The sequence below is a fragment of the Filicampus tigris genome, chromosome 1 (genome assembly GCF_054856515.1).
Source record: "Filicampus tigris isolate MCC_2025a chromosome 1, RoL_Ftig_1.0, whole genome shotgun sequence".
In the NCBI taxonomy this organism is placed as follows: domain Eukaryota; kingdom Metazoa; phylum Chordata; class Actinopteri; order Syngnathiformes; family Syngnathidae; genus Filicampus; species Filicampus tigris.
Genome location: NC_141217.1, coordinates 14365397 through 14392794, shown reverse-complemented (window position 1 = coordinate 14392794; position 27398 = coordinate 14365397). Strand labels below are relative to the sequence as shown.

Below are 27398 nucleotides of genomic sequence, written 5' to 3'. Positions count from 1 at the left end.
TAGAAAAGCACAACAGCACCATCTATTTGTGAGAGTTGTGTACTTCAACAGAGGAGGCTTTTGGCACGTTCCTGATCAGTCTCTTCCCCCCCACTCAATTTATTGTGTTCAGACACTTTTATTCCAATATTCCAGTCAGATGAATCATGAATATTAATTAATATATGTTATTTATATATTTTAATTGTATTCATATTTGTGGGTTTTACTGATTTGAGAATTTACTAATATGATTTTACTGCAGATATAGCGTGAGGTGAGGCAGACAGTATATTGCCTCCACACTATATAACCAGAGGTGGGTAGAGTAGCCAAAAATTGTACTCAAGTAAAAGTACTGTTACTTCAGAATAATATGACTCTAGTAGAAGTAAAAAGTCGTCATCGAAATAATTGCTTGAGTAAAAGTAAACAAGTACTTGGTGAAAAAACTACTCAAGTACTGAGTAACTGTAGCAGCGTCTCATTTTTTTTTTTTTTTTTCAAAACAACCATTCAATCAGACGAAAATACAAAATGATCATCTTCAGGCATATTAAAGTCCATCCAATCAATAAAATGAATTCCATTTAATTAAAGATTAGCTTAAAATAATCTTGAGGTAAATTCAAGTACTTTAATGAACAATAAAATAATAATAGTATAAATAAAATAAATAAATTAAGCACAAGTAGCACAACATTTCAGCCCTTGTACGTTTTTTAACAGGCTCCGCAGGCAGAATAAGGAAGCCCATAAACTCGTCTAAACCTTGTGTGTGTGTGCGTGCGTGCGTGTGTGTGCGTGTTTCAGTCTGTGTGTATGTGACAAAACATGCAAAACAAACATTTTTTGGCACAGGTCTCTGAGAGACTGAGAGATTGAGAGAGAGACGCGTACATACGCAGAGGGGATTTAAGTAATGAGTTCAATGTAGCGGAGTAAGAGTACAGTTTCTTCTTCACAAATCTACTCAAGTAAAAGTAAAAAGTATAGTGATTTAAAACTACTCCTAGAAGTACGAAATTTCCCAAAACGTACTCAAGTAAATGTAATGGAGTAAATGTAACTGGTTACTACCCACCTCTGACTATAACAGTGTGAGTGTGGCAGCCACTTCATTTTTTGCACAACATTTACTTATGTAAATGCCTTATATATGCCTTTTAAAAGAGTAAGACATTGCAATGGATAATATGGTCCCTCGAAACCACTAGAACTCTTTGGGCCAATTAATTGGCAATACAGCACTAAATTTGAACCTGACGAATATCAGTGCCTCAACAGCCATGAACCTTACTCCTCCTCGTCATCACAGATGAGTTATTTTCCCATAGAAAAGTTACAAGGGCAACATGGCTGCCTAAGGCGCTAGTGCAGCTGCTTTAACAAGACTCGCAAATGCCAAGTGTTTTTAAAAAAAACCCTCAAATTACTTTACAGTATACGTCTCTATGTACTACTCTATGTCAAAGGTTTCTGGATACTTTCTCATGAGAAACTGTGAACATGGTGTAAATCCAAGCTTTGCGCATTATTAAAATATGATGGGTGGTAGATTGGATTTGAAATAAGTCATAGTTTTCCAACAAAATTGCTCACCCCTCACAAAACAACTTGCCCTCGGTTCACGCAGAAACAGTGGTTGCTTTTTAGAATTACAACAGTTTTTCAATTATCAAAATGAGTTCTATCTACTACGGTCCAATTTCAAAGTTGAAATGTTGGAACAGCTTTCCCGGAAACATGCAGGCTTGGTGTCTGTGTCGAAAAGCACCACTGTTCTTTAAAGCCGATTTAGATTTTATTGTCCATCACTGCAACTTGTACTAGAAAGGCTTGGGGAGCATCTCAAAAGGCAATTGCCCACGCACACACACGCACACACACCCCCACACACATACACACACACACGCACATGATAAACAGCTGCTCAGCATGAATCTTTGCAAGCCAAGCAGATTACTGAATAATTGGGAGTGAGACAAATGCCATCATGAGCCCCAGTGAGAGGCTTTTGGTTTATTTTCCGATGGGCAAAGTGTCAGAGTTCACTAAAAGGACACATCTGCATTCTGTATGTGATGTATTTTCGTCATTTTTTGCTTTTCCTCTCAAGTATTTGTTCACATTGTACAATAACAACAGACTGAATCACATTGGCATGTACCTTTCACCTAGAATTGAACATGTTGATGGTGGTTTGCACATCTGCCTCACAGTTTTGATGTTGCATTCCAGCATCCTTAATTTTCCAAAAATGTTTGAGTTAGGTTAATTGACGACTCTTAATTGGCCCATAATGGTTGTTTGTCAATGTGTGACAGGGGCGGAGTCAGAACGTGGCTAATGGGTGGGCCTGGAAAAATCAGGGTGGGCCTGAATATTTCTCTCACTTCGCCCAACCTTCTGTCCTGACACATCATCTATTCAAATAACATGACAAACCGAATAATATGAAGTTCAGGTCTTTCTTAGACAACCGCAATTATGCCATACTTAATGTTCAATTGAAAAAAAAAAAAACACAAATAATTTAATAATTTACTGAGAACGTAATAGTATATATTTTTTCATGAATCTCACTGGGTAGGCAGTCTGTCAATCTGGGTGAGCCTGTGCACACCCAGGCACACCCATGGCTCCGCCCCTGCCTGCGGGTGACTGGTGACCATATAAGGGTGTACCCCTGCCTCTTGCCCAAAGTCTACTGGGCTAAACTCCACCCTACCTGTGACCCCGCGTGAGGATAAGCAGTATAGAAAATGATTGGGTGGATGTTGGCGGTGTTAAAAAATGCTGCAATGTGGCCTTTAATGTCTAAAAATATCCCTTTGTGTTTGTTTGCGTGCACTGCTGCAGACCCTGAATCCCAGAGGAAGAAGACAGTGCAAAATGTTTTGGACCTGCGACAGAACCTGGAGGAAACTATGACCAGCCTGAGAGGGGTTCCGCTGAGCCACAGGTCAGACACAGGCTCACGCAAGCATACAGACATGCAAACGCGCACACACTCACACACACATACACACACACGGAAATGAAAAGTTGAATAATGTCCATGACACTGTTATCATTTTTCAAGACAGTTGGAACAAGCAGATTATTATTGGTAGTTATGAATGCAATTCTTAAAGTAAAAGTTAAGTCAAAAATGTTCTTTACAAATTACAATAATATGTTCTATGCATCTCCACTAGTCTAAACACGGTGTTCTGATTAATAATTGCACTTGCTGTCGACTGAAAGTGACATTGCAGTGCCCAAAGGCCCAGCTTGCAAAAGTCACATGACCAAAACCAGAAAACAGATGAGCCATGACCGTCGTTACTTGAGCCCTCAGACACTTTGATGCCGTTTTCAGTCGACAGCAAGTGACAAAATGGCCGCCCCCTGAGATGGATTTTGGTGCTTAATACATACTCCACAAATGCGAAATTGATCAAAATACAGGTTTTAGACTAGTGGGGGTGCATGGAATATATTAGTCCAGAAGATTTTTGACTTGACTTCCGCTTTAAGTACCTGCATGCTCATAAAATACCTAATGAAAGAAACAGTTTATTTTGTCATTCAGTGACTACGCTGCTCTGCTCAATTTATATTGAAGTGATTTGGGATTAGCTTAACGCTGCCTTCAAAGTCACCCGCGCAGATGCACACTCACGGCTCACAAAGACACCCGCTAATGCTCTTGATTATGCGCATGTCTTTCCTCTCCTTTTCTCTGCTTCTTTTTTTTTTCCAACAACTGGCTTGAATTTAGGAAGTCAGCGCGTGCGTATCTTTCATCCTTGGGTGCATGCCTCACCTGTCACGCATTCGCTCTCACGCTGTTTGCCCTTCAGTGTTGAGCTCCCCGACTTGAAGAGGAGCAAATCAGCAGATGCATCCCTGCTGGAATATATTTTCTTTGCTTTTCATACCAGGCAGTGCTGTGTTAACCTTGCATCGCTTTTTGATCTCACGCAAGACATTCTACAAACTATCCAGTGAGAAAATATGTGCAAATATGTCATGTTATCACTGTTGCAGTCATAGGAACCATCAATACTGCACAAAAATGTAAACTAACACGCACGACTATGCTACATATATTTGGAGCAGTTCAGAATCAATATTTATGGAATAATGCAGATGTTATAGCTGGCCAGCTAGGTCCTAACTCTCGACACTACTAAAAAAATTAATTAAAAACAAAAATTGGATGATCTCAAAATTTCATGGCAACAAACTTCCATGACATTTGAAGTTGGGCAAGTCAACAAAATATTTTATGTTTTGCTGTTGTGAAAATGTTTTTCCCCCCATTTCACAACAAAGAAATGTGAATTTACAGAACTGTTGGCAAGAGAAACACTACAAAATGGACTGTTGGCATCACCCGAATACAATTTCATGAAGAGAATATTAGAATTACATTGGAAATGTAGTTCCGTGCTTCTGATTGCGTTTAGGCCACATGAGATTGTCCACCGCCAGTGTTGTACACTCTCCTGCCACAACATTCCACCTTCACAATCTAATGAGATCATAAATTGAAAATAACTACAAATATTTTTGCCGTAAAGTCAACCCAAACATATTTTTTTTCCCAAATTTGTTCTATGCAAGCCCGCTAGTTGAAAAAAGGCATTCTGATAAATATTGCATTTGTAGAATAAGAGTGAATCCACCCGTTTTTTAGCCATCTCTGGGGGCGGCCATTTTGTCACTGAAAATGACATCACAGTTGCTTAGGGCTCAGGTAATGACCAATCGCGGCTCAGCTTCAGAAAACAGGTGAGCCATGATTGGTCATTATCTGAGCCCTGAGGGTCTGTGATTTTCAGTCGACAAAATGGCCGCCCCCTGAGATGGCTAAAAAGGGATGGATTTTGCTGCTTATCTCATATTCCACAAACACAATATTAATCAGAATGCCGTGTTTCAACTAGTGGGCCTGCTGGGAACATGTTCTTGAAAAAAAAAATGTGTGGGTCAATTTCCCACTTTAATACCTCCCAGACAGTGGTCGTGAAAATGTTGGTTGAAGCATCCAAATGTCAATTTGTATTTATTTATTTTTCTCATCATAATCGTCGCAGTTCAAACAACATCTTTCTCATTCTATAGCTGTTTGGCTGGGACGGTGTGCTACGACAGTGATGAAGCTGCTGCGTTTTCCATTTCCAGTCTATCCAATCGCTCCTCCCCGCTGTCATGGCGCCACGGTCAAGCAAGCCCACGTCTGCAGGCTGGCGATGCCCCATCTACGGTCAACACCCAATCGGACCTTGCCCTGCGGCTCAGCCACACCTCCCGCATCCACCTCATCGAAGACCTGGATGACACGGATCCATCCCTGCTGAAAGGAGATTACTTGAGCGACAGTGACCTTGGTGGGAAAAGCCCCAACGAGGATGATGAAGATGATGTGGATATTGATGATCTGGGGAATGGGTAAGTTGTATTTGCTTGTCTCATTGTGGCAGACAGTAAAGACCCGCTGTGTCTTAGCACTTTGGAAGGTAGTTTGGGAATCACAAGAACGTATACTGTCTGAAACGTAATCAGTTAGTTATAGCCTCTGTGCCGCTGCTTGCTGATTTGTAATCAGAACGTGTCCTTTAAGGCGGAAGTCAACCGAAATATATTTTTTTCAAGAATATGGTCTATGCAGGCCCACTAGTTGAAACAAGGCATTCTGAATAATATTGTGTTTGTGGAATATGAGTTAAGCAGCAAAATCCACCCGTTTTTAGCTAGCTCAGAGGGCAGCCATTTTGTCGCTTCTGTTCAATCAATCAATCACATTTTATTTATATAGCACTTTTCATACATAAAAATGCAACTCAAAGTGCTTTAAAACATTCAAAGCAAAACATAGAATTATCTTCAATCAAAAGAAAAGATAAATTATTTAAAAGTTGTTGAAAGCCAAACTAAAAAGGTGTGTCTTGAGCTTCCTCTTAAAAATATCAACAGTCTCTGCAGACCTGACATCCTCTGGCAGGCTATTCCAAAGGTGAGGACCAAAATGGCTGAATGCAGCCTCGTTGACTGTTGACTGCAGATGACATCGAAAATGCTCAGGGCTCAGGTATTGACCAATCATGGCTCAGCTTCAGAAAATAGGTGAGCCATGATTGGTCGTTACCTGAGCCCTGCGCAGTTGTGATGTCATCTTCACTCGGCAGAAGTGACAAAATGACCGCCCCCTGAGCTAGCTAAAAATGGGTGGATTTCTCTTATTCCACAAACGCAATATTAAGCAGAATGCCGTGTTCAGACTAGTGGGCCTGCATAGAACATATTCTTGATAACAATATGTCTGGGTTGGCTTCCCCTTTAAATATTATTTGACCAAGGCAGAGCGATTGAGAAACCCGGGTGAATGGCTTGAATGATTATTTTATGCTTCTTCTTCATACCGCCATAGTTTGAATGTGTGAAGTGTCAGTTGAAAAGATGATCTGTGAGGCAAATTGCTTCCAAAGTAAATGGAACGCTGGCCTTAATTTAGCTTTCAATATGTAAACTGATACAAAGATAGATGTAGTGGAATTCAGATATCACTGAGCGTCTGGCTAATTAAGTGACTTCTCTGTTGTTCAGATTAATTGCACAGACGAGCTCTTTTGACTTAAAAAAGAACTGAATGCTTGAACACTCCCTAAACTAGATCTGCCATTAGCTTGCAGGCTAGCTTGTGAGAAAATGTGCTCCACAAACCCCATGATGCAGTCTGGCCCTTTCAAAGTGTCTACTCTGCCACTATTTATGACATCCAGTCAATTTATCCCACTCAGCCGCACATTTCAGTGTATTCATTTTGATTTTGTTCTGAGTGAATAAAAACACCTGGTGACACAACCCCATGCATTATTTTCCGTTCTCATCAGCAGTAGTGCATCAGTGTCTTCCACTTGATAGTATGCTGGTGCCTGTTTACAAACGTTGACAAAAGGTCTTTTACATGTGCTTTCTTTATTGGCACTGACAAGTTTTGTTTCTTTTTCTGTGAACTTGGGGCTCTTTATTGTGACCGGTTTGAACGCCTTTGCACAAGTGCAAAGAAAAACACATTAGCTCACTGTCATCTGTGATTGTGGCTTTGTGTACATGTGAATCTTTGGGAGATCCTGCAACTAAAATCCCACAGCTGGCCCTATACTGACATTTCCATGGAAACTGCAAAAATACATCCCTTAGTCGTTCAGTTGCGACACAGTCCAGGTCCCTGCTTCATGAATTGATTTTATAGCTGCATCATTCATTTATGGACTGAGGTTGAGCAGACCCCTGCAAGTCATAGCTGTAACTTAACTAGAAAGTATTCCCAAAAAAAAAAAAAAAAATTGTAAAATATCCTGAAAGGCAAGTTCATCAGAAAAGATTGCTTTTGCCACTAGGGGGCAGTGCTACTGTTCTTTTTCTCTCCTCCTGGCCAACCTGTCAACATGAAGCAGCTTCATCGTGTATTATTGTTCTTCATCTCATGTTTTATTCCGCACACTCATCCATTATACATAAAGGCCTCTCTCTGGTCATAGAGATGTCACAACCCATTGAATTGCCTTTAAGCATCACAATGAGCAATGTCCTTTGTTTGGGTCGTGTACCAATCTCTTTGTTGTGAAGGGAGAGGAAAACAGCATTCTTATGAACGGTAAATTAAAATTTGAGTCACCGTGTGTCTGAGAGTGACTAATCTGACTGGAACTGTGTCAGCGTGTCCAGTTGGTTTGTTTAGGGTGACTGTACCGTGACCTGTCTGCACTCTCTTAGTCAGGGACCCCTCAAGTCGTGTATCCATTTCCTGTGCAGGGCCTCTGCCTGTCTGCGGAGTTCCACACATCTGGAAATAGAACCCTCCCTTTTGTCCCACCCCCCGACACACACACACACACACACACACACACACACACACACACACCCACACACTGACACACATCCCCGCCCACATCGTTCTCACACGCAGGATGGATGATCGCAGGGAGGTCATTCCCGAGTGTGTGCGTTTGCGTAAAGTTAATATACAACACGCATGAGGTGTGGTCCATTGTCAAGTAACGGATTCCGGCCTGGAAATCTGTTTACTCGTGAGGAATTGTGACGTGTAAATGTGCCATAAATCATTGATTGCGAAAGGAGGTCTCGGCTTTGCTAAAACATCATTCGTCATGTCTGCAATTTTGGAGGCCGCTCTAATCCAGTGTTGGGATTTGGTGCTCGCTGCTCAGAAGAGATTCTTTTCTCACTTAAATCCAGTTTAAGGTTACATTAGAGGAGCAAACTTTCAGCAAAGATGAGCAAACTGCGGCAACACACACATGGACTCATATACAGTATACACATGTGTGCCACTTGTTTTCTGCCCCGCTGGAGGCAGACGATTTGGTTTCGGTTTGGTTGAGCTCTCACCCTCAGCCATCTCCCATTAGTGAACTCACGGTCTCCATGGTTACCGAAACAAGCGCTGCTTCACTGCATTGACCTCGTGAATTATGAATGCATTCATGTGTTGCAGGACGTACACGTGCACAAATGTCACCGAAGCTTCCTCCCATGTGTCGGAACTGTGTGTGTGTGTGTGCACTTGTGAAATTGCATTGCTTTGTTTGTATTGTCAGGGTGCAAAAGCAGAAGTGGGCTCTTCTGCTTTGACCACGTTTAAAAGTACAGGGAAGTGAAAGAGAAAAGAAGGCTTTTACTAAGTGCAGCTGTGCAATTGTTTTGAAAAGCAAGCATCCTTGAATGCGGCTTGAGTGTCGTGGCATTACTGTGAAGTAGTCAAGTCATGGCCTGTTCTTTCTTTTAGCCTGAAACTGTGCGGCCTTTGCTTTTCGGATCATGATGGCGGTCAGGCACCTCTAATTAGTTGTAACTCAATAAACTTTTGTCATTTACCTTCAAATCTCTATTTCGTGTGTGTGAGAGAGAGAGAGCTAGAGAGAGAGAGAGAGAGAATGTTTGTGTGTGCATGCGTATTTGTACGTGCATGCTTATATAAACAAATAGGTAAGAAAAGCTGTACTCTGTCCCCATCTGCTGGCCAACTAATAACTAATCTCTGTTATGGACACACCCACACACACGCACACACGCACACTCCCACACACAGGGATTCCCTCCCGCTGAGAACAAGATGCATTAAGATGTGAGTCACACTGCTGGCCACTTCGCCCTCCCTCCTCCCCAAAAGCAGCTCAGCAACCCTGCCCCACCCTGCATACACGCACAGTGTGAGTGATGATCATTTCTCTATGAGATGCTGTGGGTGAGAGGGAGAAAACAGTGAGAGTGACACAGCTACTGCCACACTGATAAAGAAACAACATTATTTGGGACACTCGGCCATCACACCTACAGGAATTAAAAATTCAACAAAAAGGTAACATACCTGCATATAGCCATAGCTATAAATTACAACGTAAAAAAAAGTTCATACTGCACCAGCTTTTTATGCTATAGGTCCCCCCACAAAAAAAAAAAAAAAAGATCTTAAAAACCTGATGTGCTAGTAAATGAAAGAAAACACTTTTGAAATCAGAGTCAAAAAGACATTTCAGGCCACATAAAGCCATCTCTGATTAAAATTAGCTGTTGACCAGTGTTACTTAACTAATAGCTCGGAGCCTTGGCCTTGGATAATCTTAAAGTGGAAGTAAACCCAAACATATTTTTTCCAAGAATATGTTCACAAGGCAATATGATTCATATGAAATATGAAATAGGAGTTAAGCAGCAAAATCCACCCGTTTTCAGCCCTCTCATTTCAGCCCATTTTGTCACTTCTGTCGACTGAAAATGACATCACACACCAGGGGCGGAGCCATGGGTGTGCACTCGCCCACCCAGATTGCCGGACCGCCCACCCAGTCAGATTCATGAAAAAAATATGTACTTTTACATTTTTAGTAAATTTTGAAAATATTTGTGTTTTTTTACTGAATATTAAGAATGGCATAATTGTCTAAGTATAATCTGAACTTCGTATTATTCGGTTTGTCATTTTATTTGAATATACGATGTGTCGGGACAGGAGGATTGTGCGAAGTGAGAGAAATATTCAGGCCTACGGTTCTGGCTCCGCCCCGTCACACACTCTTAAGGCTCAGATAACGACCAATCGTTGCTCACCTGTTTTCTGAAGCTTAGCTTTGATTGGTCTTCATCTGAGCACTGAGCAACTGTGATGTCATTTTCAGTCGAGAGAAGTGACAAAATGGCTGCCCCCAGAGATGGCTAAAAACGGGTGGATTTTGCTGCTAAACTCATATTCCACCAACACAACATCAATCAGAATGCTGTGTTTCAACTAGTGGGCCTGCATAGAACATATTCTTGAAAAAAAATATGCTTGGGTTGACTTCCTCTTTAAAGAGGATTTCTTCCAAGAAGGAAAAGCAACCATCTATCTTTTATACACTTTTAAGCCATCCACTTCACCAAGCGATTGCTATTGCTTTTTTATCTGACCACCATTGTCTTGTCACCCTCTGATTCAACTAAACTATCCCCCAATCACATACTCAATACATTTTTTTTAATTTTGTGATTTGCAAATTCATTTCACATCTCATTCACATGTCCATTCTGACAAAGTGAAATATCCATTGATGTGAAAAAACCTTACAGAAAAAAAAAAAAAGTAATAATAATTATATAAAAAATATATTTAATAGTACATGTATGATCTTAATTTAATACAACACGTATGATCTTATCAAGTGAAGGTCCACCCTATCATTGCCCACACTGTCAAAAGGTTCACTTATAATACAGTTTGCATCTATTGTTTGCTTACAAAAAAATGTGTGAGCTTCACCAATTTGCATTTCTAACAGCATATCATCTACTTAATGCAATGAATATGAAGTTCAGCGGAAACTCTCAATTTGTTTGTGGTGAAAGAGAGAAGTCTCAAAGGCACCTTAAAGTAATATGAACTCTTCCTTTGAGATGTGGTGCCCTCAACATTAAAGTGAATGGAATTGAAAACTGATTGTTTGATTTTCGTGAAAATTTGTCAGGTGACACTTTTTGGTTTGTGGCATTTCAGCACACGTTGACAGACCGCGTGTTGCACTTTCCGACCTGCTCCTCTCCTGCGGGCCTTAATGGCTTCACGCACTTCACCTCGGAGTCCGTCCGCTCAGTGTGGCGTGTAATCAATGACTTGACCCGTCAATATACGTAGCAGCACCCCATCCCATCTCTGTTTTCCCATTGTTATACCCACACCTGAGGGAACAATGGTCTCAAAACCACTAAACATATTGAGATCTCACGCTTACGTTGTAAAATAATGAAATGATTATGAACCATGTTTAGCAGCTCCTTAATGATGATGTAACCGGCACCATCTGTAACGCCGGGGCGCCGCTGACAAACGATAATGACGTTAATCCGAGTGTCTGCTAAAGTGGCGCAAAGGAAGCGCCCACACAAGTACACACGCGGAACGCATGAGCAGATTTAACGGAGAGTAGCATATGGAGCTGCGGGGGGATTTGCAGGCCTGCACCCACCCCCAAGGCCATCCCTTTCCTGACACCTCCCTTTTCAGTGAGAACCCTCTTATTGTTTTTGTTACAGAAATGTTTTATTGCGAACTGCTTTTTGGAACACACAGCACGTTTACAAAGCTAAACACAATGAACAGCCTTTTAGGAGCGTTTACACTGCTAAATAAAGTATCAAAATATCTGTTAATTCACATATGCACACTTGACATTGGCTGTCAAGTCAAGTTGACTGCAGTCAGTTAACAGTCCTGTCTGGTCTCTCCTCTCCGCCGGTTTGTTTAGTTTGAAAGCATGTGGTTTTGTTATCGTGAAACATTCTGCGGTAGAACAAAAAACACACGTTCTGCAATACAGTTTGTGACTACGGATGATTTTTACACTGCATGCGGTCCAAGAGTCGGATTCCAATGTTTTCAAATTTCTCGCGAGTAACCCCGCAAGCATCAACACGGCCGATGACAGCACGGAAGTAAACGATTTGAATGGAGAATGCAAATATGAAATGCGAGGTAGCATTTAGTTGAGTTAGGCTTATACTCTTGCCCCAAGTGGTTTAAATGAGGGTGACATCAGCATTATCCGTGGCTTTCTATGACGGCATGCTTAAAACGGAATTCCGAGGGATTTGGTCTGCAGTCCACAAGGACACTGAGAGCTCGCCCGGCTGTACGAGATATCCGCCATAGTGTGTGTGCATGTGTGTGGAGGACCCCCACATAGTTCAGAGGGATGCGTTACCGTGTCAACAATATGAATGAGCAGTGGAAATAAACACGGTGCGCGTGAGGTGACTCAGCAGTTCAAAGGTCGCGACTTTTGTCCCGACGACCAATTTCATCACATTTCCTTCAAGGAAGGAGGTGAATCTCACTTTTCCGGTTGATGTTATTGTGACAGCATCATACAATTTAAGGAAAGAATGAAAGTGGCTGGGAAAAAAAAAAGAAACCTGAGAGCAACAACCATTGAGCAACTCGATGCTATCCTAACAAGCTTCAAAAACAGCTTCATTTGAGGAGCAACTTTGCAATTTTGAGGAGGAATTTTTTGCAGGTTAATCTTGGGAACCTGAAGCAAGCGTTATATCAAACAATAAAAATATGACAATATGACAACGGGGGAGTGGTAGAGTTGCGGCTACTGAATATTTAACTTTTCACATATTCTACTGGCAAAAAATCTGATATTGAGATAAAATATATTAATGTTTGGTTAAACAGCAGTCTTCCTGTTCTTCATCTGTGGTTCATTTCTTATCACGGTTTTTTGGAAAACTGTTTCATTCCTTTTCTCATGTAAGTAAGAGCCAAAGGTATAAACAATCACAAAAAGCACTGATTTGTTAATGCAAAAATAGTTGTTGTTTTTTTGTTTTTTTACACATTGGTACACGAAGTGATAAGAGTAATTTTGGATGCAAAATGCGAATAGTTGGCTTGTAAGATTTTCATTAGCTGAAAAGGGACTTTAAACTTGATAAATACTTACAATTAAGACTCTTAGCATCCAAGAAAATCCAGTAGCTGCCTAAATCTTGTGAGATTCTTTTTAGCTCTTTACACAAATCATCCCGAGATGTCAAGGCGAAACATACAATACAGTAAATATCACGTTTAGGTACATTAAGAATGTTATTGTGTTTGTCGTTGTTGTTTTTTGTAACCATGAAAATAGCAACAATAAAACATCTTTCTTAAATCAAGAATTAAGACAAAATAATATTCATCTCTACAACAGAAAAAAAGGTTTTGGTGATGAGGTTTTGTGTGTATGTTCTTGATTTGGGGTGAAGCAACGCTTTTCAAATTAGTTCAAAAATGTTGATGTGGCACCTTCCTGGTTGAAATAAGCCCAAATTTGAGGAAATGATCCAGTTGGTTCCCGCAGTAAAAAAAAAAGAAAGAAAGAAAACCCCACCCCCTCTCAACTCCATACACACACACACACACACGTACGCGCACACACACACTCATTCATGCCCTGCTTCTACTTCCATACTACCTAAGTACTTGCTTAGCTTCTCTTTAGGGGGTAAATGAAACTGCACGGTTGAAGATGAGCTTAGGAGCTCTGGATTTAAACCACCGAAAATCTTGACACACACACAATTAATCTACACACTAGTGAGACTTGCAACTTTTAACAAAAGGGTGTGACGGGGGCTGGTAATGCGCATAACAATCCACCTTGCTTCCCCCGACACTCCACTCCTACTGTGTTATTCTCCAGAGTTGTTTCGACATTAGCCGCACACATTTCTCGCAGCCCTCCTGCCATTCTCCCTTCCTGTTCTCATCATTACACCACCACTAATCTCACCCTTGCCCACGAGCGCCCCCCGTTCCCAACAGTGAGTGCATCGTCATTGACGACGACAAACCTGTTGAGTCATATTTGACTTCATTCATTCGTCAGACCGTCTTTTTCTTTCTCCCCTGTCAATATGGGAAGCAGTATTCCAAGTAGTCACATCCTTGCATTTATGATTATCAGACAAGAGTTCTCTGAAAAATTCTAATGGCTGACTTCTGGTGGTCCTGTCATGAAGGATCTTCCGCTTAACCTCAATTAACTTCACAATCGAACCAAAATGTCTGTCTGTCACTCAGGCATAAAACAGATTAATCTATTTTTGTGAGGGAAAAAAAGTGTTAATCCTTGTTCTCAGCCATCCATTTTCTATATCCCGATTAAGGTCGCAACTTATGGTAAAATTTTAAGTACTGATTCAACTCCTGTGCTTAAATAAAAGAAAGTACGGGGTCTGAAATATAGTTGTAACAAGTGAAATTAGTTTTACTGTCAATGCCCATTTTCTTAATTTAGCACAAAAACAATGTGTTCCCATAACTTTGCTAACATGGCCAACTGAAAAAAGAGGCTAAATTAGCTATTTGATAGCTATGCTAATTGAAAAAAAAAAAATCCGCCTTACTTACTGTATATAGATTCTTTTAATGCCAGAAACTGGTGGTTTTTAGGGTTGGCACAACACATTTGCTAGGAATCATAGTGGTATAAAGTAAAAAAAAAAATAAAAAAAACAGATACTGAAAAAATTATACTTGACTCGTTCACTGACGACTTTACTTGTCTTTTCACAGTCCAGCCATTCAATCCCAGAAACGTATTTATCCTTTTTTCATTTTTTTTCAAACGTTAGGGTAAAAGAGGGTCTGAAAATGTCTGGCAGTGAATTAAAGCGAAAGTCACATCAAACATATTTTTTCACGAATAAGTTCTATACAGGGTCGCTAGTTGAAACTAGCATTTATATTTATATTCTGATGAATATTGCATTTGTGGAATATGAGTTGGGCAGCAAAATCCACCTGTTTTTAGCTATCTCAGGGGGCCATTTTGTCAATTCTGTCAACTGAAAATGACATCACGATTGCTCAGGACTCAGATAACGACCAATCAATGACTCAGATTCAGAAGACAGGTGAGCTGTGATTGACATCAACGCAGTGAGCGTTAATGGGCCGACTCTCAGCTAGCCGCTCTGTCGCTGACACGGTGACGTTATCAGCACTCTGTTGTCCTCCAGCTGTATTTATATGAATGCTGTTTACGGTGCGCTCATTTGTTTAGCTGGACTGTGTGTCTTGTTCCAGTCACCACCAGATGTACCCTGTGATGCGCCATTTTGGGTTTGTTGCCCTCTCATATTAGAGCAAGATGAAAATATTTTGCCGTTGCGCTTGCGTCCCGTGTCTCATCTAAAAATTGTACTCTTCTAGCAAAGAGCACAATTATTACGATTATTACTATTACCATAGCTCGACTTATGTGATGAGTGTGTGTTTATCTGTAGTGTGTGTTTATCTGTAGTGTGTGTGTTCCTGGTCTGATAAGTAGGGAAGAGCTTTCCCAGGTCTCTTCCCTCTTTCATCAGCCGAGAAGTGACAGGTTCCCAGGGTCAGTTAAATGACCCTGCATGTGTACTATCATTACACAGTCGCATCACCACCTAATTATACTCCCTTATACAACACAGATATACCCTCAGTGTACTGTGCGGTCTCACTGAGTGAAAAGGTGGTCAGTGGTGAGAGAGGGAGGCAAATAAACAGGGAGGCAGACATGTCTGGACGTGAGTCAGCGGTCAAAGCAAAAGTTGGCCAGACAGACTCGGAGCGCCGTCCAACTGTCCCTTCCAGAAAGTCGGATGAGGCTTGACATAAATAAAGTCAAGCCCCCGCCAAACCGCACAGCACCCCCGTGCTCCCTTTCCTGGAGAGAGATTGTGAGTTTGAATTAGTTGGCCGTGTGTGTGGTCACAGAAGCAGTTCTTTTGATTCGGAACACCAAACAACAGTAATGGCAGCGGCTGCACAAAACACCTGCAAGTCAGCGTGCCACCGAGTCAGTCTTACTCTCACAAACACACCGATGGAGTGGAGTTGTCAAAAATGTTACTCAAGTTAGAGTATAGTTAATTTAGAAGAATATGACTCAAGTAAAAAGTAGTCTTCCAAATATATGTTTGAGATTTAAGAGGAAGTCAACCCCCAAATGTTCTTCCCCATATGTTCTAAGCGCCTCCAATAGTCTAAACACGGCATTTTGATTAATATTGTGTTTGTGGAATATTAGTAAAGCAGCAAAATCCACTCGTTTTTAACCATCTCAGGGGGCAGCCATTTAGTCAATTTCTGTCGACTGAAAATGACATCACGGTTGCACATGGCTCAGGTAGCAACCAATCATGGTTCACCTGTTTTCTGAAGCTGACTCATGATTGGTCGTTACCCGAGCCCTGAGTAACTGTGATGTTATTTTCAGTTGACAGCAAGTGGCAAAATGTCCGCCCCCTGATATGGACCGTAGCGGGTGGATTTTACTACTTAACTCATATTCCACAAATGCAATCAGAATATCAAGTTTAGACTAGTGAGAAATATTTTGGGTTGACTTCCGCTTTAAGTACTCTGTGGAAAAAAAATACTCAAGTACACAAGACTGGTGAGTAATTTCTTATCATTTTTTTAATTAGAGCATGAATGTCAAATAGAAATAATATATAAATTGGGGAACGTGCACGTTATTATGTACAAAAACAGAATATTGTGATGTATGAGCTCTTTTTTTTTTTTTCTTACTATAACGGGAGCTTTTATACAGTATCGTGAGCTTTTTATATATCGCCAACCTCCCCACAAATCTCGTGATAATTATCGTACCGTGAGGTTCATATTGTGATATTATCGTATCATGACATCCTTAATATATTGTGTTTTACAACAATACTGTACTTACCTATATTTCATACATACCTGTCTGTGGATGCAGTCTCTGTCACGAAAACGCACGCCAGCGATGTAAATAGTGCGTCGGCCAAGACACCCTCTCAAAATGACAAGTACATTTCCAAAAAGTTACCCAAGTAAATGTAACAGAGTAGCGCATTACTAGCACCTCTGCCCACCTGGTACCGCATGGCACGGGTCGGCTAGCCTGAAGAAGTTTTTGTTCGCCCCGCATTTAAAAAGACTGTTAATGATCCTCCCGCTGGCTTTCCTTCAATCTTTTTATTCCTCTCACTTGTCTTTCATTCCATTTAGCTTGGTTAGTGAATAGATAGTGTCAGTGATCTCCATCACCTCCCCCAGCCTCCCTCCATTGAACAGACCCATCTATTCACTGGGGTCCACTCTCAGTGCTTGAAGTGTTTAAACGCCAAATGGATGTCGTGAGGGGAGCCAAGCACGGGGGTGGTGTCAGGGAGGGAGGGGGGCCACTGGACACATGATACCCACCGCAAGTCTCCCATCGCCAATACGCACGCTGTTACAATAGAAACACTCCTGGCAGTCGTTAACCCTGCGTGTGCTTCGTTACATCCTGATTGGGGATTATTTATGTTGCCGTCACTTTGCTTATTAGCTAGCACGTCTCACAAACCGTAGGGGGCAGTTAGAAAATATTGAATTGAATTTGGCAAATTGAGTTGGAAATTATCCTCAGGCATGTGTCATTTCAGTTTGCCATGGTGCAATTTGGAACCTTAGATTGTGAGCTGGTTTCCCCCATGAGGAGAATGTAATGATAGCTGATAGCTTGCTACTGTGTCAGTGCACCAAAATGTGCGAAGATATGGGTCTGTTATTACCCTACACCACATTTGACAGCCGTACAAAACAGCTTCAGATAACGAGTGGGACTCTGGTATAGCTGCTTTTGCGGCAACTCCAAAATAAAATCCCCAGCGCCATTAACGCTGCCTAATTTTAGAGAAGCTAACAAGTCTGCAGTTTGTGTGTTAATGACTGGACATAAAGAGCTCCGCAGCTCCTTCCCAGAATTTATGGACCCAGCAAGGTTCATTGGTGGGTCTTACTAATGAACTAGACGATTAAAACAAAGAAATAAAGAGAAGACAAACACAATAGCTATAAAGGGATTTGCTTTTTAAAATGTTTAAAGAATGTCCCTTTCTTAATCATCAACTTTTGCCTGATAGGAAAAAGAAATGATTTACCATGCCTCAATGTGAACAAAATTTTGTTTGAAGTTATTGAAACGGCTTTGGCATTGTTACACTGTAATCGTTTCCTTTTATAAAGACTCTAATGTTGCATTGACACAACAACAACCAAGAACAATTATGCAGACAACAAATTTTCCCCCCCAAAAAAGACACGACTGACTCACAAAAATGACAAAGTTCTTGAATATGCACGACCATCATAACGAATCATAGCTCAGGTTCATAAAACAGTTGAGCCGTGATTGGTCCTTACCTGAGCCATGAGCAGTTGTGATGTCATTTTCAGTCGACAGAGGTGACAAAATGGCCGCCCCCTGAGATGCCTAAAAAGGGATGGATTTTGCTGCATAACTCATATTTCACAAACGCAATGTTAATCACACCATGCAAACAGTGGCGCGTTCGGAGGCAATTTTTGTCATTTGCAATAGTAAAAGTTTGTTTCTTTTAAATGTCAACTCTGTTCCCCTTTGCACTAAAAATATGCAGTTTGTTTTGCATTTTGTTCCCTACTTTAAACTGAACCGTGATGTGGATTCACCGTTCCAAGCCCCTCAGAGCAAATCATAAAACCAAGATGTGGCGGGTGATGATGACAACAACGTTGCTAGCTCTGCCCGCTCTAAACGGATGTTTATTTCATATTCAATTACCCTGTCTCGCGTGGGTAGTGTGAATTTAGTGCGTGGGCAGTCGTGCGTGTTGATTACAGTCTGGTGGGTGTGAAAATGTTGTGACACGTCGCTTCTGAGGATGTGATACCTGCGTGGGGTTTCTCCCGCGGCGGCAGTGCGCGAGTCAAAGCTTCGGTGCGCGTTTTGGCTGCAGGCACAGCTGCTCGCGATCAACTAAGGAGGAGGAGGAGGAATTTGGGGTGTTGCCTTCCTATCCTCCCCTTCTCGCTCAACGCGTCCCTCCCTCGCCGTGAGTGCGAGAGAGAGGGAGAGTGGGATCACGGCAGGAGTGGTGGGTCAGTCAGTTAACGCTGCCGGCTCCCACGGGCGGACGGGACCCCCTGAAAGCACCGCGCGGCTTCTCTCTTCTCGTTCTCTCCTTATCTGACACCTTTTGGACATGCCCGAGAGGAACAAAGCGGCCTCCAAACGTGGACTGTTGTAAGATGAGCGGCCGCGTGTTGAACGGCAAAATGCTGCAGCTCCCGGCTCCGCAGCGCCGGGGGAGGACAATGCACTTTCTGTCAAGGTAACACACTTTAACCACCGGTTGCTGTTTTAAAATTTCTCGTGTTTGATGCTGCATTGAAAGGCAGATTTTAATCTTTCAATCATAAGTGCAAGTCAATGAACCTGCCACCCGAGAAAGAGACCGCCCGTGCGCAAATGCGTGAAAACTCCAGCAGCTGGGTTGCTTTCCATTGTCCGGTATGAAACACAAAAGGGTTGTATTAACCATTTCAGCATTCTTATCATATGGGTTTGGGTCATCTTTTTACAATTAGGACTGCCACAATCTAAAAAGGTGGGCGGGTGCCTCGCTCTCGGCGGCTGACTCTCATGAGCGCGACGTATAGCGAATCGATTTAAATGCGTTATTTGCAAGTGTGCGCGCTGCATGCTGGCTGGTTATTGCATTGTTCAAAGACGAGTGCGACGATGACGAGTCAGCAGCAGGCGTGAGCGGGCGTATTGCGATCGATCCCCTGCACAACCTAACCGTATTCAACTTGAACGGCTGACCTATATATTTTGAACGACGCCCACTACCGGCGGCGTGCTGTGCAGCCTCCTCCGCACCATTTTTGCATGGCCAGTGCCCACGCCGTGCACACTTAAGTTGGCACTGTGATGGGCGGCCCAAGGAGGCTCTTGGTGGCTCCCAGGAACGTATTTATAATTTTTTCACATTTTTTCAAACGTTAGACTAAAAGAGGGTCTGAACATTTCTGGCAGTGAAGGAATTAAGACAGTTCAGACAATTTGGATGCACACTTTTTTTTTCTTCTTAATGCCAAACTGCCAATACCAAGTCCCAATCTGATGCACAAATTGAGTTAAAAACCACCAAATTGAATTTGAAATAGAAGTCCTCGAAAATATGGGAAACCACATATTTACTGTATTCAATTCATTCTAAGAAAATAAAGCTTGTGCTATTGGCTAAAGGTCTACATTTTGGGAGAAAAATTCTGCCAAAATGAAACTAACAAATCCATTTAAAAAATCATGGTTGACTTTTTGCTTTATTATAAAATGCAGAGGCTGGCTGCATATGGCGCCGCCGGGCCTTACGTTTGACACTTACTGGTGATGTCCTATGATTTTCTGGCAACCAGTCCTGGATGTACCTCACCTCTCACCCAAAGTCAGGTGGGCTAGGCTCCATCCCACCCACTACCATATGAGGATAAGCACTATAGAAAATGGATGGATGGATGGATGGACGGATAGTTGTTAGCGGTGTGCAACTGCACTGCATCATAGTGAGTAATACTTCTAGTATATTTGCCTCTCATGTTTGGAAGGAAACTTTAATATTCAAAACAAGTCTCAGTGTGAAGACTCTGCAGTTGGCTATTTTTCATATGTTGCTAAATACTAAGTACGAATCATAGAAACACAAAGAGATGCTCTGTACCTACCTCAGCAACCATTAACCCTTTGCGTAATCTCATTGCACTGAAGACCCCTTACATTGGATCATTAAAAACATGCATGGCACACACACAACCCTCAGACCTCCAAACACAATCTTACAATGACTTATTTTCAAATCCCACAGGAGCCCAGTGGGGGGTTTGAGTTGGATATGTGTGCCGAAAAGGCTGTCCGTCAAAAGGTGGTTACACTCACATTTTTAATCAAACATTAAACATTGATTGTGAACAATCACACAAAGATTTGAGTGACATGATTAGCTAGAGTGAAAAGTGGTCCAACATCAACTGGGTCCCTGTGTGTGTCTGCTCCGCGTGACCCCGCCCCGTGATAACCGCAGATTGGAAAGCTTGTGACATCACTCATTGACACGCAAGTCCAATAAATCTTTGTAATGGCATTCCATTTAAAATATAGATTGAGAGGGTGTGATGTGGTCCAGGTGTGTGTCATAGCTGATGTCATTTATTTGTGTGCGTGAGTCACAGGTTAAATAGAAGGTCGGATTGTCTGAGGAATTTCACAGCTCACTTTTAGCAGATGTTTACTTACACTCACGGCATGGTAATTAAAGCCGAGATCTGTTGGTTGGTATTGTTACTGTTGTTGCAACCACACATTTCATTGACAAACATCACTCTGTCGACGGTGTTAAAGATGTGGGATATGGGATCACAAACACTCCTGTCACAGATGTTATCTTTTGCACTGATAGTGAGCTCATGGGTAGATTGCATTGTTGTGAAAACACACATGCTGTTTTTGGCAATGTGCAAATCTTTTGTTTTCCCCCCAGACTTCGACACAGTAAGACACACTCCCCGTGTGGAGTTTGCATGTTCTCCCCGTGCCTGCATGGGTTTTCTCCGGGTACTCCGGTTTCCTACCATATTCCAAAAACATGCTTGGTAGGTTAATTGGACACTCTAAATTGCCCCTAGGTGTTATTGTGAGTGCGGATGTTTGTTTGTCTCCGTGTGCCCTGCAACCAAGTCAGGGTGTCCTCCACCTACTGCCCGAAGACTGCTGGGATAGACTCTAGCACTCCCCGCGACCCTTGAAAGAATAAGCGGTATATAAATAATCCAGACATTCAATCCCAGGTACGTATTTATACATTTAAAAAAAAATGTGGTAGGGTAAACAAGGGTCTGAAAATGACTGGCAGGGAATGAGCTTCATGGCGTCATAAAATCCATTAAAAAAAAAAAACCCAATACGCTTGGTGGAGAATCACAATTTTCACCCTCCTCAACATGTACATCTTGATTGATACCCACCTCCTGCATATTCCTGCATTGTTCGTCAAGATGACTGTAATTCAATTGGATCCATTCCAGAATGTTCAGGATTGCGAAAGAAATGCCACATGGTGAATAATCATAACATCACAGTTCCTTACATCCCTAAACATGCCCCCAAAATTCTACTCTTGGTGCTTAGCGAGTAACTGAGAAAAGGTTACATGGCCAACCTCAAACGTCATTAGTGAGAGTGAAACAACAGACGCTTGTAACCTGTGCTTGTAAGACACATGCACGCATACGCCTTTTATTGTACACAGGAGCCCATGTTCACAAACGGAGCTCATATTTTCAGAGGTGGTGCCTCCTGTGGTGAGGGGACTAGCATCAAACGTCAGGCAACACTGCACCAGGCAAGGGTCACCGCACATGAAGGAAAAAGGTGCAAGTGGAAACTCAACAACACCTCGAAAATCATCTCAAGCTGCCACTTTTGTCCCATTTCCTTCCACTGAAACGCGTGGTATTTCCTTCTGCTGATGCTTCGGTATATGTATGTGCTTGCATATGTTGGAGGATTAGGGAGTGGGTCCCCAGAATACACACACTGGAATGTGTAGTGTGTGTTTTGAGCAGGCCCACGGCAAGGAATGCTGTAACATCTTGAAGTGGCATGAGCATTATGTGCATGTTATGGGTGACAGCAGGTGACGGGTGCATGCTCCTGGTGGGAGTGCCCTCGAGGCATGCCGCTCACCTCTCCATATGCGTTCCTATGTATACATACACGCTAACACAGCAGCCTGTGTGCAGTGGTGCCTTGAGATAGGGTCCAGTCAATCAGTCACTGTATGGTGGCAGTGAACTCAACTCACTTTCACAACAAGCAGCAGTTTGGCGGATTGAAGTTCAAGAACTTCAAGAAGTTTCAAGCTGTTTCTTTCCACTGTACAAGTACAAGTATGCTGACGAGCAAAATATAAAACAAAGACAATTACTTTACCACTTAAAATACATTTTGTGTATTTCAAGCAACTACGTAACTTTGCCTTAAAGTCCATTTAGCTTAATGCTAAAAAATATGGAAGATACATTTTACCTGCTACCGGTTAACATTGATAGTCGTGGTTTTAAAAACCGGCTCCATGTCTAGTATATTAGTTTGTCTGTATTACACTGCACCCAGGTGACCAAGGCGTGCACACAAGAAGGAGCAGCACAACTTGAATTGAAGAAATAAAAAGCGGCAAAATTCAATTTACATTGAATTTTTTTGCCACTACCGTATGTTTTTATGAAGTACAATATTAGAGTTCCATTTTTCTTAATCAAAAAACGTTACTCAAACGTTTGTTGATTTTATTTATTTATTATTTTTTTATGAGAGGCTAAAACCGATTAATGGCATTTCCATTCATTTTATTGTAGAAAGGTGATTTGGGGTGTACGTGTTTTGAGTTATGATTCTTATCTCAAGGTAAGACTACACATATCGTCACCCTCTTAAAATAAGGGCCTAAGTATATTTTTTCCCGACAAAATGAAAAACTGAACCAAATTCTGATTAGTTTATATGCATTAATAATTTCGTTACAAATGAATTATCTGTTTAGGGTAGGATGTGGCCAATTTGAGCAGATTTGGCCGGCATCCTGAGGAGATGTTTAAGGCAGAAATTATATTTTTGGGGTCAAAATCTGACTCAGGCTGACTGTATGCTTTAATACGTACAAATTATAACAACAAGTCAAAGTGAGAGACTTTGTCTACTCCCGTCAATGGGCCTTTCATACGTATCTATTTTTTTTTTTTTCAAAGGTGTTTGGACAACCTTTGTCAGGTGCTTAGCGGCGTTCTAGCTGATCTGTAGTCTCTTTGTGCAGCTTTAGTGGATTAAAAAAAAAAGCACACGATTGAAATTTTTGCGCATTGTGCTGTTCCGCTTTATTCTTTTCTTTTCATTCCATCCGCCACGCAAAGCTGACATAACACAAGATTGAATATACCAAGCATCGACTGCTGAGTTGTCCTAATCCTCGAGATTAGCACATTAGCTGTTGTCATCATAATAGACGCATGGATATAACAGATCATACCAAAGTTTCAGTGAGATGTTCTACGATAAACTTCTGCAGTTCTGACTAAACTGTCAGCAGCTGGGAATCTTCCTCGGCAGCACCGGGGGTTTGCTTGCTTGACTGTATTGTGTTCATCAAACAGTTTGTGTTTGTACCACAACATGCTCCACGAAGCTGCTTCAAGTTAGCAGCAACTTGAAACAAGCGTGCTACGTTCAAAAGCGGCAACTCCCTCTCATTCACGCCCCTCTTTTTTTCCCTTTAGCTGAGTCCGCCGCTCGCCTGCTTTCAAACCAAAACATCCCTCTGTGCCGTTAATTCACACAGCCGTTAAGTCAGCTGACGTTCCTGGAGGGAGGCCAGAGGTAATTCTAGCCAAGGATCCAACCCTGGGCCTCCGAACGCCGGGGTTCCCCTTTATTGAACTCCTCCCCAAATCTTCCAACTAAACCTTGAAGTTAGTGGGTGCCTCACGCTGAACCCCAGACGGAACTACTCAAGGAAGTGATTTGAAAGGACATTCCACCTTGTCTCGGGAGTGCTGTCCCTCTTCTGCTTCCGCTTATGAGATAGATTTTGAGAAGCAAACCGTCGAAATCCCTACTTTGGATTTCAAGGGTTACTCGGCTACACCAGAGTTCATCAGCACCCAGACAATTGCTTCTGCTCTTTTTGGAAATCGTATACTCTTTGACCCATTTTGTCACACTTTCTACTTGAAGTTTTTCGGGGTTCTTTGTTGGAAAAGATAATCCTCACATTTCCTCTTCAGCAGTTAATGCCTTAATTTATGCAGAGGAGGTTAAAAGACATTGAAGTATTAAAGTTCCAAGCCGTTGATCATCCATGTGAAACTGGCAGCTTCTAGCCTTAAAGTGGAAGTCAACCCAAACATATTTTTTTCAAGAATATGTTCTATACAAGCCCTTGTTGAAACAAGGCATTCTGATAAATATTGCGTTTGTGGAATAAAAGTTAATCTACCCATTTTTAGCCCTCTACGGGGGCGGCCATTTTGTCACTTCTGTTGACTGAAAATGACATCACAACTTCTCTAGATGTGATTGGTCGTTACCTGAGCCCTGAGCAGTTGTGATGTCATTTTCAGAAGTGACAAAATGGCCGCCCCTTGAGATAGCTAAAAAGGGGTGGATTTTCCTGCTTAACTCATATTCCACAAACGCAATATTAATCAGAATGCCGTGTTTCAACCAGTGGGCCTGCTGGCAACATATTCTTGCAAAAAATATATTTGGGTTGATTTTCCCATTAAAACTCCAACCTGGTGTGAACGTGAAGTCAATTCGAAGATGGAATCTCCGTGCAGTTGTGTCAACTCCTGCCTTCCATATTGGGGCGTACAGTAGATCAAGCTGACCCAGTGGGTGTCAGCTTGATCACCAGTCTCTTTCTTTTGTAGTTCCAAGATGATTCCAAAACGTTCCTTATATGATGCTTGGGCCCTCCACTGTTTTTGGTCCTGCCTTATTTCATGAGTAGTTGAGAGTCAAGTCAACTTTTGGCTGCAATGTGCTGGACGAACTTCATTTGGGAATGTCTTGATGAGAGACACCCAGAGATTTACGTTGCTGTCTCCCCTCTCTGTATTGCGGAATAAAAGCCAAAGAGGTTATATTATTTTAGGGCTATCGTTCAAAATAGCTTTTTCAAAATATGTGAACTTTTGACTGATTATAGTGTATTACACTTTGATTATATATTTCAGTAAAATGTTTTCCCACACTGACAAGGAAAATCTAAATATCAAAATTCTTTTAAGGGGAAGACATCACGCATCACACACGTCTGACAACTCATTGACTCCTCAGAGGGGAAGATGGACATTTTGTGCATCGTGTGTGTGCATGTTTGCGTGTACTTGAGGACGAAAACCCCTCCAGGACATTGCTATCGGGGTCACACCCATCAAAGGCACAAGGACATTTCTCCTCTTTGATTGCCATTTATGAAAGCGACGTCTTATTTCTCTTTAGGTTTCCCCTCATACACATATGTACACACACACACAGAAAAAGACCAATGGACTACTCCTATCCTGTTGGCAGATGGAATTAGCAGTAATTAAACTCATTAACTCCGGCCTGGTCTCTAATCCCCTCCAATGTCCAAATACTGTGGCAGTATGCTTGTCTGCGCATGTGCGTGTTGGGTCATTTTGTTCACATCAGTGTTTTTTTTGGCAGGCATTTTAGATTTAGTCTTAGTCTTTTGGATGAAAATGCTCATTAGTTTTCATCACATTTAGTCATTCCTATTAGTGATAGTTTGAGTCTAGTTTTAGTCGACGAAAACACAAAAAGGTTTTAGTCTAGTTTTAGTCGACGGAAACTCAAAAAAAAATGTTTGAGTCTAGTTTTCTTAATTTAGTCGACGAAAATTCAAAAAGGTTTTAGTCCGTTTTAGTTAAAAATAGGCATACAAGGTGTCCACCCACTAGCAAAGACTTATTCACCGACTACTAAGGATTATGCATTACAAACAGACAAAGTGGTAACTGTGGAATCAATGCTCATTGCTCCAAAATAAGCCGAGAACCAAAACTGTTGTGGCTTTATTTAACTTAAAGCAACATAAATAAACAAAATAAAAACGTTTTAACAACATGTTGCTTGAGATTTGTCGTATTCTTCCCACCTAGTTTGTGGCCACATTCACCGTTGCCGCTGTCTACAATGCATCGTGTTGTTCTTTCTGCTGGGTTGTACAGAAAGTATGTCCATATGTCTTTCCTTCGTTTCTGACCACCAAGCCCAGTTTGTGTCACTGTCGCCATGGTCCGTCAAAGGAAAGCGTGTCAGTGTGCGTGAGCCGAGACCAATGACCGCAGACCTGTTCGTGTTTTGTTGTGTCGGCGTGTGCAACGGTGTGTGCGCCCCGCGTGCTGTCCCGGCGGTGGGCGTGCCCAAACGAGGATGGGTTTCACCAGCATTGCAATTTTTTTAAACACAGATTACATGCACAATAGGAAGGAATGTCATAAATTTTTAATCTCTGACGCACCGCACGCTAACAATTTAGTCCTGTCTCGTCTCGTCACCTCAAATTTATGTACGTCACGTCATGTTTTCGGCATCAAAGAGCCACGTTTAGCTCGTCATCGTCTCGTTATCGTCATGAAAAAAAGGGGCGTTCACGAAATATTTTCGTCATCATCATCGTTGACGAAAACAACACTGGTTCACATTGTCTCCTGAAACACATCGGAGCTTAAGCAAACCGCAACGACTGTAGCAGGGAAATTAATTTCGCAGTTTAGTGAATAGCCTTAGGTTGCAGTTTTAATTGTCTTGTGATTTACTGTAAGCGTTTAACAATACAACCCGCCTGAGAATGTGGAGCAGCATAATAAATTAAAAGCCATTTTTAATGAGTGATTTGTGTGCCCCACGCAGGCAGTCAGCAATGTGGCATCGTTTAATAGTCATGTTTTAGCAATGCATGCTGGTGTTTCCGTG

The 27398-nt window shown here is 41.8% G+C and overlaps 1 protein-coding gene across 15 annotated transcripts in view; it reads left to right on the top strand.

The window, feature by feature from the left end:
• Positions 1 to 27398, top strand: part of nav1a (neuron navigator 1a) — an 84399-nt gene that overhangs the window by 27895 nt on the left and 29106 nt on the right. For 13 of the 15 annotated variants that reach the window (XM_086045932.1, XM_086046008.1, XM_086044965.1 and 10 more), the window contains 2 exons: positions 2842 to 2944; positions 5095 to 5421. In XM_086045932.1, coding sequence (XP_085902058.1) covers positions 2842 to 2944; positions 5095 to 5421 — 430 coding nt within the window. The remainder of the gene's footprint in view (positions 1 to 2841; positions 2945 to 5094; positions 5422 to 27398) is intronic. The other 2 variants (XM_086045698.1, XM_086045373.1) reach the window with 1 other exon arrangement.